Here is a 14,046-nt window from a genome sequence, read left to right on the forward strand (position 1 = left end):
GCGGAGTTCTCGGTGTCTGGGCGACGATCTTGTTTGGCTTCCGAGCAGGTGGAAACCATTCAGGCTCACTGTGTGAGCTTTGCTCGTGGTGGGCTGCTCCGGGTCGGCCCCTCTGTGGAGGGCTGTTTGCACCGGCCTCGGTCTGAAGGCAATGTTGTGCACGGACATGACTGCACACTGTCCTCTGTTCACGCATTTCTTCGATAAGGAATAGTTCTGAGTCCCTAGCGCACACACTCGGATCTATGTCCCCACTGGGCTAGACTTTGTAAAAGGGGGTAAAATGTATAAGAAGGACCTCCGTCCTCTGGGACTTGGTTACAGTGTGCCAGAATCTTGATGAAGGAAGAGTGTCCGGGTGCGAGCTGGAGGTGGTAGGATGGGGGGGTTCCCAGAAAGGGAGCCTCATATTACCAGTGGCTTCGCCATCAGTCTACCTGGCCGTAGAATGAGAACGTCATTCATTTCGAGCCGAGGCTCCATTTTCCACCTCTGGGGTTATTTCAACATACAAAGAATTGGATCTATTCCCTTTCAGGGCTAGTGGGAAAATGAATAAAAAATGAGTATGAAGTCTCTGAGCCCTTGGAAAACAAGGTATTAGGAGAGCAGTCTGATGTTGTGGCGCAGTGGGGTGCGGCCCTGCCGGCTCCGGGGCTTGCTGTGCCTTGAGTGGCGGGAGCAGGGCTGGGAAACTCCCGGAGCCAGACCCCAGCCCAGCTCCGCTGTGGAAGTGAGGGCTCCGGAGGCCAGGTCCCGACGATGTCCCTGACGCGTGCTGCTCTGTCCCCACCCCAGTTTGACGGCCTGCCCCTAGGGGAGGAGGTGCTGGAAGGCGACAGGTCCCTAGAGAAGGAGCTGGCCCTCGACAGCGTCATTGGAGAGAAGATGGAGATCATTGCACCTGTGAGCTCCCCTTCACTGGACTTCAATGACAACATGGACATCCCCACTGAGCTCAGCGACTCTTCCGACACCCACGATGAAGGTGGGCATTTGGAAGTGGGTGCAGAGGGGCCCTTCCCCTCGCTGTCTTGCAGGCTAAAAAGATGTCCCTATTTTCAATTCCCAGTCAGGGAACGTGCCTGGTTGTAGGCTCCATCCCTGGTGGCGTGCAGGAGGCCGCCGATGGATGTGTCTCTCTCACTTCGATGTTTCTGCCTCTCTCTCTCTCTCTCTCTCTCTCTCTTCCTTTCTCTTTAAATAGTCAATAAAAACATATTTTTTAAAAAGATACATTTGTTATAAGCATAGATCCTTTGTTCAGATACTTGCAGGAACCTCATCATTCCATGTTTGTCCTTTTTGCTCCACAGAGAATCCTTGCCCTGCTGTCCAGTCTTGTCACTAACTTTGCCCCCTGTTGGCACTGGCTGGCCTGGCAGCTCTGTCCCTGCAGAGGTGCAAGGCCACGTCTGCCTGCCACAGATTGAGCCGGGCAACTGCAGGTGACTGGACGTCACAGGAGCTTGCTCTGGTGGCTCCCGCAGGGGATTTTAGGCCAGGCTAGGAGAGGTCAGGCAGACTTTGGAGACGGCCCTTCTGTACCTCTTAGAGGACAGCTTCTCACTTCCCTCCTGCAGAGGGCCAGCTTCTAGGCCCTCACTCGGGAACATGCTGCCGCTTCCGTTCTAGGGCGAGAAGCCAGATTCTCGGTATTTGTGAATTTAGTGGACGGTTGGCCTCTACTGAGTTGATGGTGGGCTCTGACCTGGCAAGTGCGGACGTTGCTCATTCAGTCTTCTGTGGACAGTTGCACCTTTGGTTGGTTGGCTGGCCCACTGCCATCCAGGATCAGGGCCAGGGTAAATGGCTGCACAGGTTGGGCCCTGCATGATGGCAGGGATGCCGTCGTGTCGGCTGAGAAGGAAAGATCCTCACCATTGCGCCCGCCCTGCAGTCATGGGCGGTGGCCCTGTAGGGTGCTCTGAGGTCCTCCCTGGCCTCTCCGGGTCTCAGAGGTGCCCGAAATGTCAACATCCTGCTTGAGATCGTACAGCGGCCCCTGCAGGTGCAGTAATTGGACTGCAGCTGCGGAGGACTTGGGGGGAGCCTGGGGCTGCAGCAAGTCACCTGTACCCTCAGACACATCCTCCTGTAGCAGACAGAAACTTCAGGAAATTAAAAGTTGTTGAAATATAAGAGAATCGGCTGCTTTGTGGAAGGAGAGGAGACCTAGAGACATGGCCCTGCAGACCAGCCCGGATTCGGAAACTGTGCAAACAGCCCATTGCAGGTGGATCTGTGTCTCTGTAATTGTTTTTAACTTATGGAGCCCAGGTAACTGATCCTCTGGGCTCAGGTAAGCTCAGGAAAGTCGTTCATTTACATTTTAGTGTAAGGTCACCTTAACAAGGGAGGCTCGAAAGAGTAAAAGCAAGTGGCACATTCCCGAGCTCTGGAGAGGCCGAGCGAGCGGAATGGCATCTGCAGAGCATCGTGGCCCTGCCAGTGAAGGAGGGGCTCGGCTCCCACTCCACGGCCTCCCTCAGCCCGGGTGGAGTTTCCACGTCCGCCACACAGTGCTCCGGGGGTTCCCCAGGGCCGCCGCCCCTCACCGGCACCGTCTGTTCCTCGTCCTCCACGCAGGGGAGGTGCAGGCCTTCTATGAAGACCTGAGCGGCCGGCAGTATGTGAATGAAATCTTCAACCTCAGCGTGGACAAGCTGTACGACCTCCTGTTCACCGACTCGCCCTTCCAGCGGGACTTCATGGAGCAGCGGCGCTTCTCAGGTTCGCTCTCCCTGGCTGGCGCCTCCGTCCCTTCCCTCTCTGCCACCTCCACCACCTCCGTCGTTGCTTCCCAAGCACCCCCTTTTCCAGGTCCCCTGAAGGCCCGAGGCACCCCCTCTCTGGTCTGCTCGGGCCAGGGCTCCCTCTGGGCTCGGTGGGTGTGCTGCCCCCCAGGGCCGCAGCTAAGGCTCACCCACGTGGTACCTGCCCCCCGGCTCAGAGAGCGAGGCCTGTGGGGCTCACCAGCCGGTGAAGAGTAGCAGCGACCACTGCCTGGCTGGGCACCTGCTGTGTGCCCAGGACATTCCGTTTTCCCGTTCAGTCCTCAAACCTGCCACTGTGCTCCCCGCCGAACCCACACGGAAATCGGAACTTGGGCTGTTATCACCTGCCCGGGTCGCGCAGCTGAGAGGGGCTGAGCCTAGACTCAAGTCTGGTTCATGCTCGACCCCTCCGCTCCCAGCATCCCTTTGCCCCCGCCCTGCCGCACAGCCTGAGTCTGAGAGGGCATTTGGACGTCAGTGTGCCCTGCTGCTGGGAGGGAGGGCCAGTGAGGGCACGGGTCAGCCTCGGAGGACAGGCCTTGTTCCCAGGGACCCCAGGCCCTCAGCACAGTACCGTCAGTGTTGCCTGACCCCTGTCGGTGGCCCCGGAACAATCGGTCTGCTGCAGCCTCTGGAGAGTCCTGGCAGGGCCACAATGGGCCTCTTTCTGCCTTGCCCCTCCTCCCACCCTCCTCCCTGGCCCTCGGGCCCCCACTGGCTTCCTTCTGGAGGCCGGTCAGCATTCACAGTTAGAAGTTCCCTCGGAGGGGAAATCCGCTGGGGGGCTGCCTCTCTCCCTCCCTCAGTGCGGCTGTCACCACCCTCAGATATCATCTTCCATCCCTGGAAGAAGGAGGAGAATGGAAACCAGAGCCGACTGATCCTTTACACCATCACCCTCACCAACCCTCTGGCTCCCAAAACTGCCACCGTCAGGGAAACACAGGTGAGGCGGCGGGCAGCAGGTGGCGTCGGGGAGGGCTGAGGACAGCTCTGCGAGGTGGGTTCTGGGCGCCGCGCTTATCCCGAGATGCCGCACCTCCCCTGCTGCTGGGCCCTCGCGCGGGAGGTCGGGAAGGGGGTGCTCCTCCCGCCTGGTTTCTGTCCAGGGGTGCCCAGTGGCCCTGTCTCCCCGCAGACCATGTACAAGGCGAGCCAGGAGAGCGAGTGCTACGTGGTGGACGCCGAGGTGCTCACCCACGACGTGCCGTACCACGACTACTTCTACACCATCAACCGCTACACACTCACGCGCGTGGCCCGGAACAAGAGCCGACTCAGGTGCCGCCTCAGGGCCGGGTGGGCTCCTAGGAAGTTTCTGGGAGGAGGTTCCTGAGGTCCTGACGTTTGGGGACATTCATTTGCTCCTGAGGAAGGAGGAGGTTGGGAAGCCGGCCTGCTGACTCACCCTGTCCTCTGCCTTGTTCCGGAAGTCTTCCCGCGCGCCCCGCCCCGCCCCGCCCCGACAGGTGCTCCCGTCAGCGCTCTGTCCCCTCGGCACAGCTGTACAGTGACAGTTTGCTGTGCACACAGCCCCGCGTTTAAAGTGCACCCTTTACAGTGACCGAGGGAGCTGGACTGTCCTCATTCTTCAGATAAAACTAAGGCTCGTCTAAGATAAGTGACTTTGCGGAGAGTCAGACCCCCAGGAAGTGCAGAGACCCAGGTTTAGAAACGCACACCTGGGCTCTTCCACCTGGCCGCCCGAGCGCAGTTTCCACCCATGTCCTTGCTGGGGGGCCTGGCACGCAGGAGCCAGCCCACTCACCGCGTTACTTTTTCTTCAAACACGATTTCATTGCTCTTTTGGGAGAGAGAGAGAGGAACATGGATGTGAGAGAGAAGCATCGATGGGCTGCGTGCTGCACACATCATATTGGGGATCGAGCCGAACCCCGTGCGTGTGCCCTGACCGGGAATGGAACAAGGACCTCTCGGTCCATGGGCGACGTTCAGTCCACTGAGCCACGCCGGCCGGGCCCACTCTCCGCTTTCCACCAGCACTCGGCACAGGTCTGCCCCTGTCAGCGTCCAGAGAACATTCGCACGATCGACTGCGTAATTAGAGTCCTGTTTGCGGGTCGAGTCCTGCCCTGGGCACGGGGGTGAGCATTCCAGGAAAGAAGAAGTTTAGACCCTGAGATTTTAAGAAGCTGCGATCTGGAAAGTCAAACATCCACCAGACACCCCGCCCGTCGGAAAACAATCGTGTTGGATACCTGTACCCCAGACCCGTCCTTCGGGCCGCACGGCCTGGAGCTCCGTGCGTGCGGTTGACGCCGTGGCTGTTCGGAGGAAGGCCACACAGGCCTCGGCGAACCAGGAAGCTGTGAATGCCGCACCTGCCTCTTTCTCACCAACTTCTTCAAAGAATTTGGGGTTTTTTGGTTCCCATGGAGCTCTCAGCATCTGTTTCTCCCGCTCTCTCCCCCGCTCTCTGCTCCTGTCCCCTTCGTTCTCCCCACAGGGTCTGGGGTTTTCACTTCGAGCTTCCTCGGAGGAGCTTCTGAATGGAAGTTCTTTCTGCCCATTTCCCACGGGGATAGCTGGTCCGCCTCAGACGGACCTTCGCAGAGGTGGTTGGTGGGAGAGATGGGGTAGGTAGGGTGAGTGACTCCAGTTACAGGGCGCTCACCGCAGGGGGGAGCTAGCGTCCCAGGAAAGGCATGAGGGCCGGGGAGTCAGCCTGGAACATGGGGAGCACAGACTGGAAGAAAGCATGGACGGACGGAGATGACCCTAAGGAGAGGCGAAGAGCAGACCCGGGGCTGCGAGAGACGGTGTAGAGAGCGGGGGGGCGGGGGCCCCTCAGGAGCCAGGAGCCAGGACCCCGGCGGTGGCTGCTCCTCAAGGTGGAAATGATGAACCCGAGAGCCTGCGGGGACTTGCAGTCTCTGGAGGAGGAGAGAAGGCCCGTGGCTGGCCACTGCTGGGCCTCTCTGGAGCCCCTTGGGGAGGCAGCGTGGCACCCCGAAATGGCCCTGTGCGGAGTCAGAGCCCTGCTTGCCCCCGGTCTGCTCACACTCTGAACCCAGCGACGCTCCTCACCGAGTGAGCAGACCTCCACGGGCGGGCGATGGACGTGAAGGACCTTTGGCCTCGGCAAGGGCCGCAGGGGCGCGGAGCGCTCTGGGCTGACCCCAGCTTGACCTCCGCGGGAAGCGCTGATCCCCTTTCCGGCTTGTCCCTCAGGGTCTCCACGGAGCTGCGCTACAGGAAGCAGCCCTGGGGGCTGGTGAAGACCTTCATCGAGAAGAACTTCTGGAGCGGGCTGGAGGACTACTTCCGCCACCTGGGTGAGCTCCCAGGTGCTGCGGGGTGACCCGTGGGCCCGAGCTGTGCCGCTGTCGCCGTGGGCAGTGGGGGAGGCCCAGACAGTGAAGGGGTTCCACGGGGCCCCTGCGTCGGTCCCAGAAGCGGATACAAAATCGGGCGTGTGTGTGAACATGCGCATTTTCCCAGAGACTATGCCTGCAACTTTTGTGAGGTGATGTCAGGATCTCTGACTCCCCTGCCCCCCAGAAATGAACGTCAGAGTGAGTCACACCGCTGATAAGTGTCATGGAAAGGAAGCCTGTGGATGCATCCATTGGGAAGGTGCCATGCCCTAAATTGTGTACATGAGGATGTAGATTTTAGGAACCTATGTTCCTACACAACTTTAAACAGCCCAGAAGAGGGGTTCAGGCTGGGCTGAGCCCTGCAGTGCTTCCTGAGGCTCACGGGCATCCCCGAGGGGCTCCTGTCCTCCCCATCAGCATCCCAGAGCACAGCATGGAAAACGTTTTCCTTAGAGAGACCTCAGCTAGGAGACAGAGCTGCTTCCGGAAGCCAGTGTGCTGGGGTGGAGGTGTGGACAGGTAGCCTGTGATGTGGCCTTTTTGTCGCTGACAGAGAGCGAGCTGACCAAAGTTGAGAGCACCTACCTGGCTGAGATGCACAGACAGTCTCCCAAAGAGAAGGCCAGCAAGCCCCCCACGGTGCGGAGGAGGAAGCGTCCCCACACCCACCTGCGGGTGCCCCACCTGGAAGAGGTGATGAGCCCCGTCACCACGCCCACTGATGAAGATGTGGGCCACAGAATCAAGCACGTGGCAGGTGTGTGCAGGTGGGACGGCTGGGTGTCTCGGGCGTGGGGCCGCAGCCACAGGCCTGTACAGTGTGCGAGCGTGTTCGTGTATTGACGGTCTGGAGTGTGCACATAGCTCGTGAAATCTAGGGCTCTGGGTGCTCTTCCTGTTTCCAGTTGCCCTTGAAGTTCGTTGGCCCCTGCTGAACCCATGGGTGTGCTTAACTGGATAGCATTGCCTTTGGGTTTCTGTCCGCACACTGCCCAAGCTCCCTACCCCGGGGCAGACTCAGTATGCAGTACCCAGGTTCTTGGGAAATGCACCCGGGAGAAGCGGAGCTCAGAACCCCGAGGTTGCCTCAGAAACCAAAGACCAGGGAGTGCAGGCAGCCCTCTCACTTGTCCTCCCACGGGCCCACAAGGGCCCGACCTACCAGGTGGTAGATTCCCTTGCTATGTGCCCCTGTTCCCTTCCAGCTGCCCACAGCCTCCCGTCTCCCCGCAGCTCTGAGGCCCCAGCAACTAACCGCTCTAGTGTTTCTCAAACTGCGCTCATACCCAGCGTTGCGCAGAGCTGGGGAGCACAGGAGAGGAGGCAGAGCCCAGCAGGAGGGTGCCAGCCTCGTGCGCCCCAGCTCCCACCAGAGCCACCAGTCCTTTTATCCTCCCAGGATTGCTGAGTGGCCCGCATTTGCATGAACCAGCCCTCGGGGTGCCCCTCCAACCCCGTGTGCAGCGTCACACAGGTGACATGCGGAACGCGGGCCCAGTGCACAGCGTCACACAGTGGCATGCGGGACGCGGCCCCGTGCGCAGCGTCACACAGTGGCATGCGGGACGCGGGCCCCGTGCGCAGCGTCACACAGTGGCATGCGGGACGCGGGCCCCGTGCGCAGCGTCACACAGGGGCATGCGGGACGCGGCCCCGTGCGCAGCGTCACACAGTGGCATGCGGGACGCGGCCCCGTGCGCAGCGTCACACAGTGGCATGCGGGACGCGGGCCCCGTGCGCAGCGTCACACAGTGGCATGCGGGACGCGGGCCCCGTGCGCAGCGTCACACAGTGGCATGCGGGACGCGGGCCCCGTGCGCAGCGTCACACAGTGGCATGCGGGACGCGGCCCCGTGCGCAGCGTCACACAGTGGCATGCGGGACGCGGCCCCGTGCGCAGCGTCACACAGTGGCATGCGGGACGCGGCCCCGTGCGCAGCGTCACACAGTGGCATGCGGGACGCGGCCCCGTGCGCAGCGTCACACAGTGGCTTGCGGGACGCGGCCCCGTGCGCAGCGTCACACAGTGGCATGCGGGACGCGGCCCCGTGCGCAGCGTCACACAGTGGCTTGCGGGACGCGGCCCCGTGCGCAGCGTCACACAGTGGCTTGCGGGACGCGGCCCCGTGCGCAGCGTCACACAGTGGCATGCGGGACGCGGGTGCTGCCTCGGGCCCAGCACCTCCCCGTTCCCTCTGCAGCGCAGGTCGCCCTGCCCTGCGTCTGCATGTCCCGGCTGTGAAGCTCTGTCGATTTTCTTTTTTGTTCAGTGACTTCAGTATTCACTTTGCCTGACCCAACCCAGGGCCTCTCCTTTGAGGATCTTACCTTTTACTTTTGTTGCAGTGACAGCATCACGGGCAGTCTGTCATTCCCTGAGGTTCTGTGCGTGACCGACGTCATGTCGGCCACCAGTGGGCGTGAGGGCCGTGATGGTAATGGCCCCTTTATCTTCCCTACAGGCTCCACGCAGACACGGCACATCCCGGAGGACACCTCCAATGGTTTCCACTTGCAGAGCGTGTCCAAGCTGCTGCTGGTGATCAGCTGTGTGTAAGGACCGCAGGCTCTCCGCCCCGCCCCCGCCTTCCCATTGCTGCTGCTGTGGCTCCCGTCTGCTCAGACGTGTGAGCGCCCTCACTGCTCCCGGCTGTGTTCTGTCCTCTCCTCTCTCCAGTTCAGGTGCTCTGCCTGCCCTGCCTTCCTCTTTGCCCCTTCCTGTGCGTTTCCAGCGGTTCCTCTGTGCTAGGCCCCCAGGGTTCAGAAGGAGGTGCACACCCTTTGGACCTCCGGGCCAGTGTGCAACACAGACAGGAAGTGCAGAATTATCTCGCCGTTGCGTTGGTGCTGACAGACACATGCCAGGGCAGCCTAGGGCCAAGCCTTTGTGAAAGGCGTCCGGGTGTCCGTGCTCGTGGGGCACACTGTGGTAGGGTAGCCAAGCAAAATCAGGGAGCAGTCCAGGAAAAGTATATGCTTATTTTCTTGTAAACATTTTATAGTGATTGCCATGATGCTGTAAAACTGTGGGCTCCATAGTTTGCCCAGAAGGGCGCTGGACTAGGGAGAAGGTCCTTTGAAAGCCCGGAAGGCATAAGACAGGCGAAGCCAGCTGACGCGCAGGCCACAGCTGCTCGGACCTCTGAAAGCCGCTGGAGCAGGGAGCAGCTGGGACAGCACCGCAGACAGCTCTCCCGGGGCAGCCCACTGCCCGGCGCCCAGCCCTGCTGGATGGCAGTGTGCTAGGGACTGTGGGGCGCAGTGGGCAGGGGCAGCTCGCCCAGCTCTTCACTGTCTGGTTCAGTCTTGCCTCCGCGAACCCCCACCCGTCACCGAAGCGTTTTCGGAGAGGCAGAAGCGAGGACGCAGCCCTACCCACAGGAAGCCCCTGGTAACAGTGGGGTTTGCATTTGGGCACCTCCCTCTGCGGGCACTGTGAAGTGAACTAGAAAAGGACTGGAGGAGGGAGGCCAGAGGGGCTGGCAGCCAGAGGAGGGACTGGCTGAGAGACCCTTGACCTCTGCTCACATGGGGAAGGAAGACGACTTCCTGATTCCCGTGTCCGTAGATTGTCGTGTCCTTAACAGAAACCTGGAACCTGGCAGGAGTCAGAGAAGAGGCTGTCGGTCTGGGCGTCTCCGAGTTGCCACAGGTCACCCAGCTGGGGCTCAGGGGAGAACTGTGGGCCGAAGTTGCTGATTTAAGTCCAGGCAGCATCCGAGCCGTGGGTGTGACAGGTCATCAGACGTAGAGAGAGCAGAATGGGGCGGACAGACCTGCGGCTCCAGAGGGCGGCTGCATGTTAACCTCCCCTGAGTGTCGGACGGGCCGAGGTGGGTTCCCAGTTGCACCGTGACGTTCTCCTGAGCTAATGCGGCCACTGTAATCATACCTGTGCGCCTTTTCCACATGAACAACTGTAGACCTGTGTTTGCCCTCCCAGTGTGACGAGAAAGTCCATGTCAGTCCTGAACACGGCCAAGGAGCCGAGGTGTTCACACTGAACACAAGGCAGCACAGACCAGGGAAACCCACATTTGGCGTCGTAGCTTTCAAGTTACTCCGCTGTTGTTAAAACCCATTCTCCAGCGTTGGGTTTGGAGATGGAAGACTAACCACGGGTTGGTGCTGTGTTCAGCCTCTTTCTGCATTTTGATGTTATTTAAGTCGAGAAGGCCTGCTGAGCTGAGGAAATCGCATGGTGGTGTTAGTGAACTCTGGGGCTGTTACTTCACAGTCCTCAGGCCTCGTCGGTCAGCGCCAGCAGCCACGGGGGTGGACGGTGAGGGTCAGTTGCCGTGTGTCTGGCAGCCGAGCCAGCCTCTGCCTGCCCGTGACCACCTGTTTTCTGTGTGTAGACCATTCTGAGCCTTCACTCAAACTGCATGAAAGGCGTCCCTTGATCGCCACTGAGCACAGCTGGGCTTGCTAACAGACCCAGAAGCAGCTGCTCAGGTGGTGTGCAGCTCCTCCTGAAAAGGCGGGCACTCGGATGATCCGGTGTGTGCTGACAGGGTGACAGACAGGGCCCCTGACATCCCACCACGTTCAGAAACCCTGGTGGTGCCCTGGGAGCCCTGGAGCACGCCGAGTAGCCTCAGGGATGGGTAGATGCCAGTTGGAAGCAGGTGAGAAATCCGGCACCATGTACACACATTCTCTCTACATGTACTTTGTAAGGTCAAAGGCATAGCCTAAGATTTTCTTGCTTTGGGACCTTTTTCCACCTAAGCGTTTTCTCTTCTCATTCTTCACTTCCACGTGGGTCTGTTCCTCCTCCTGGAGTGAAAACGGCGCCCGCTGTGGAGGCCCTGTGTGCCGGGCGCTGTCCAGACTCCCTCTGTCCGCGTGATGCCCCCGGCGCCGTGGGGCCTTCAGGGAAACTAGCAAACGCGAGCCAGGTGGGCGTGTGAGTGCGAGCCGGGATCTGCAGCCCGTTCTGCGCATCTGTGGGTCCCCGATACCTGGGCTTCATCTTGTGCCAGGACTGTCGTAGAGGGTCTGCAGGCAGTTGCTGAGGCCGGGAGCTCCCCCCTCGGCGCCCCTTCATCCCCACGGGCCCTCCGACCCCTGGGTTGTCCTCCCACCTCCCTCTGGGAACCCTGCGCTGGTCCTGCTGGCCCCGAGGGCCGAGGCCGGTGCCAGGAGGAGACCGCGCTGCAGGGCGGTGCTGCGGCATCGGGGGGCACACGGGCAGAGCTGGGAATCCCCCGAATCTCAGGCTCACCCTTCAGCTGTCTTCAGGTTGGGTTGGTGAAGGTCTCCTTCCTCAGTTTACCACCTGGAAACCCCAAGACTGTTAACTTGCTTCCTCTTGCTGGTCCTCACCGGCCGCGTGTCTGCTCCGTGCTCCTGGCTCACGACTCCTGTGGCTCAGCTGCCGTGCAGCTTCCCCTCCCCCACACCAGTCTGTTTCTAGCCCTCCTGCTCCCACGGGGGGGTGTGTCAGGTACTGGCTCTCTGATGGTTTCTTTTACCCCCTCATCGCCTTTCCTCTCCATCTGAGCCTCTTCCCCCAGGCACTGAGAGTCGGGGAGACTTGCACGTCTCTGCTCTCCAGTGCCTCACCCCACACCTCTCCATGGCTCTCCTGTCCTGCCCTGACCCCTCCAGATTAGAGTGCCTCTCTCTCCCCTTGCTGCACCCCTCTGCTCACTGACTCTCACTGCAGGGCTGCAGGTGAGCCGCTGGTCACGAACCGTGGCCTCGGGCGGGGTGCCCTGGCTTCCCCAGGTTACCTCTCATTGCTGTTGCTTTCCCCATGTCTCTTCCTAGTCTGGTGCTGCTGGTCCTCCTCAACATGATGCTTTTCTACAAACTCTGGATGCTGGAATACACCACCCAGACCCTCACTGCTTGGCAGGGTCTGAGGCTCCAAGAAAGGTAACCCTGGCCTTGGCACCCCCTGCCTCCCCCTTCACTCTACCCAGTACCGTGCCCTCGCCCCTGCCTCCCAGTCCCCTTGGGAACTGCCCCACTGCCCTTGGCCAGGGTATGACCCTTTGTGACGAGTCCATAAGCACTCTCTGAAAGTGCCCATGCGGTTTAGTTTGCTTCTGACTCAGGGCATGGGACCAAGGGCAGGGAGCAGAGGACAAAGCACTCTGATGTGATTCTTTGTCCTTTAGGGGTCTGGGAGCACAGGACAGTCCACTGAGCATAACTCCAGCTGCTGGGGGACCCCTTCTTGCACCCCACAGGTTACCCCAGTCTCAGACAGAGTGGGCCCAGCTCTTAGAGTCCCAACAAAAGTACCACGATACTGAGCTCCAAAAATGGAGAGAGATCATCAAATCCTCGGTGATGCTTCTTGACCAGGTGAGATGCCCTGCTCCCTCTCCGTGTCCGAATCTAGAGACAGAACTCCTTCCTGTGTTCTGGGAAAGATCACCATCTCTGTCACCACCCACCGGACCTCATCCTCCCATCCATTCTTTTCTGAGGCCATCTGTCGTCCTAATGTTAAAGCCATCTTCTAGTGAGACATCGGATGCACAGGTGTATTCTCCCAAGTAACAAAACAACACACTGAATTTGCAACAGGAAAGCTGTAGGTTAAATGGAAGGAGACTTTTTTTTTTTGGCCACCCGTTGCCATCTGACAGGCATTTGAGGAGATGGCCTCCTTTCACAGAGAACGGTCTTCCCAGAGCGCCTGCCTTTCTGCTTCTCCGGGATGTGCGCCCCCCACCCCCACCCCCACCCCCGTCCTCTCAGGTCACGCGCACACACGGCCTCTGAGTGGCAGGCTGCTCTGATCGTGGGGGTGGCTGTATAGGTCATTATTTCATGACATCCTCTTCCTAGGACAGTTGCCTGTATTCCTTCTAAAAATTACATGCATCGATCTAAGAAAGGTGTTCTGGGGCAGACTCCGTGATTAGCTTAGTTTCATCAGAAGAGGGAGCGTCTTCCTTCCCCCAGAGGAACTTCACATCTGGGAAAAGCTCCCATGTGGTCGCTGAGACAGCGAAACCTGCCTTCGCTGTGCAAGAGAGAAACGGAGGGTTCGTTCTGTTACACGGACACTCCGTTCCTGGTGTGTGTGGTCGGCCAGACCTGACCTGGAACCCCAGCCTGGCCGCTGAGTCGTCGTGTGACCTCAAGCAAGGGTGTTACAGTTGGTGACCTTCCGTTTCCTCACCTATAAAGTGGAAATTATAATTCTTGATTCTAAAGTTGCTGTGAGGATTTGGTGGTGGTTGGGAGACACTCGTTGATACTAAATTTTATTGTCCCTTCATAGTTTGGTCTTAGTTCTAAGTCAGGGAGAGGGTATTTCAGCACCACTGTCGGGATCTAGTTGATTGTTCAGAGTGTCGTGACTGGCTTTGCAGCGCGTTTAAGGAGGGATTGATTTCTAACCAGGAACAGGCCTGCCATGTCAGGAAGGTCGATAGGACTGAAGTATGTTCAGGACAAGGGGAGACTGGGGTAAGGAGCACAGGACAGTCTTCAGATGTTGAGGTCCAACAGGTCAGACTGCTCATAACCCCCGGAGGACCGGACGAGGACTGGAAGGGGAGGGAAGGGGATGTTCGCGTTACCAGTAGAAACAGACCACTGTGATTCGAGCTCCTCAGCAATAGAAGGGCGACTCCGGAGGGCTGAGATTCATCCCTGACAGTGCTTCAAGCGGTGACAGGGTGATGTTGGGTGAGGAACTAATTAATTCAGTAGTTGGGGGGGGATGGCACTGGATGACCCAGTTCTCTCCCAACTCTAGAATTCTGTTTCAGGGTGGGTCCCCTACGTCGGAGCTTGGACTCAGATTTATGGTGGACAGTGTTAAGCTAGGTGTTTTGTTTCATTACCTTTTAAGGTAACTTACAAAAGAACAGTAATAGACCCCTCATCCCTATTAAGCAGAAGCTATAGAAGAATCAGAGAAGAAAGTGGTCAATTAGGCAGAGAGACCAGAGGTTCTC

The 14,046-nt window shown here is 59.3% G+C and overlaps 1 protein-coding gene across 3 annotated transcripts in view; it reads left to right on the top strand.

Annotated features, from left to right (window-relative positions):
- Positions 1-14,046, top strand: part of GRAMD1B (GRAM domain containing 1B) — a 162,336-nt gene that overhangs the window by 142,975 nt on the left and 5,315 nt on the right. For 2 of the 3 annotated variants that reach the window (XM_036276191.1, XM_036276190.1), the window contains 9 exons: positions 799-988; positions 2,590-2,733; positions 3,605-3,723; positions 3,916-4,058; positions 5,970-6,073; positions 6,672-6,875; positions 8,581-8,671; positions 11,894-12,001; positions 12,247-12,436. In XM_036276191.1, the coding sequence (XP_036132084.1) occupies positions 799-988; positions 2,590-2,733; positions 3,605-3,723; positions 3,916-4,058; positions 5,970-6,073; positions 6,672-6,875; positions 8,581-8,671; positions 11,894-12,001; positions 12,247-12,436 (1,293 nt within the window). The remainder of the gene's footprint in view (positions 1-798; positions 989-2,589; positions 2,734-3,604; positions 3,724-3,915; positions 4,059-5,969; positions 6,074-6,671; positions 6,876-8,580; positions 8,672-11,893; positions 12,002-12,246; positions 12,437-14,046) is intronic. The other variant, XM_036276188.1, reaches the window with a different exon arrangement.

Source organism: Molossus molossus, unplaced genomic scaffold (assembly GCF_014108415.1).
Source record: "Molossus molossus isolate mMolMol1 unplaced genomic scaffold, mMolMol1.p scaffold_m16_p_22, whole genome shotgun sequence".
NCBI classification, from domain to species: domain Eukaryota; kingdom Metazoa; phylum Chordata; class Mammalia; order Chiroptera; family Molossidae; genus Molossus; species Molossus molossus.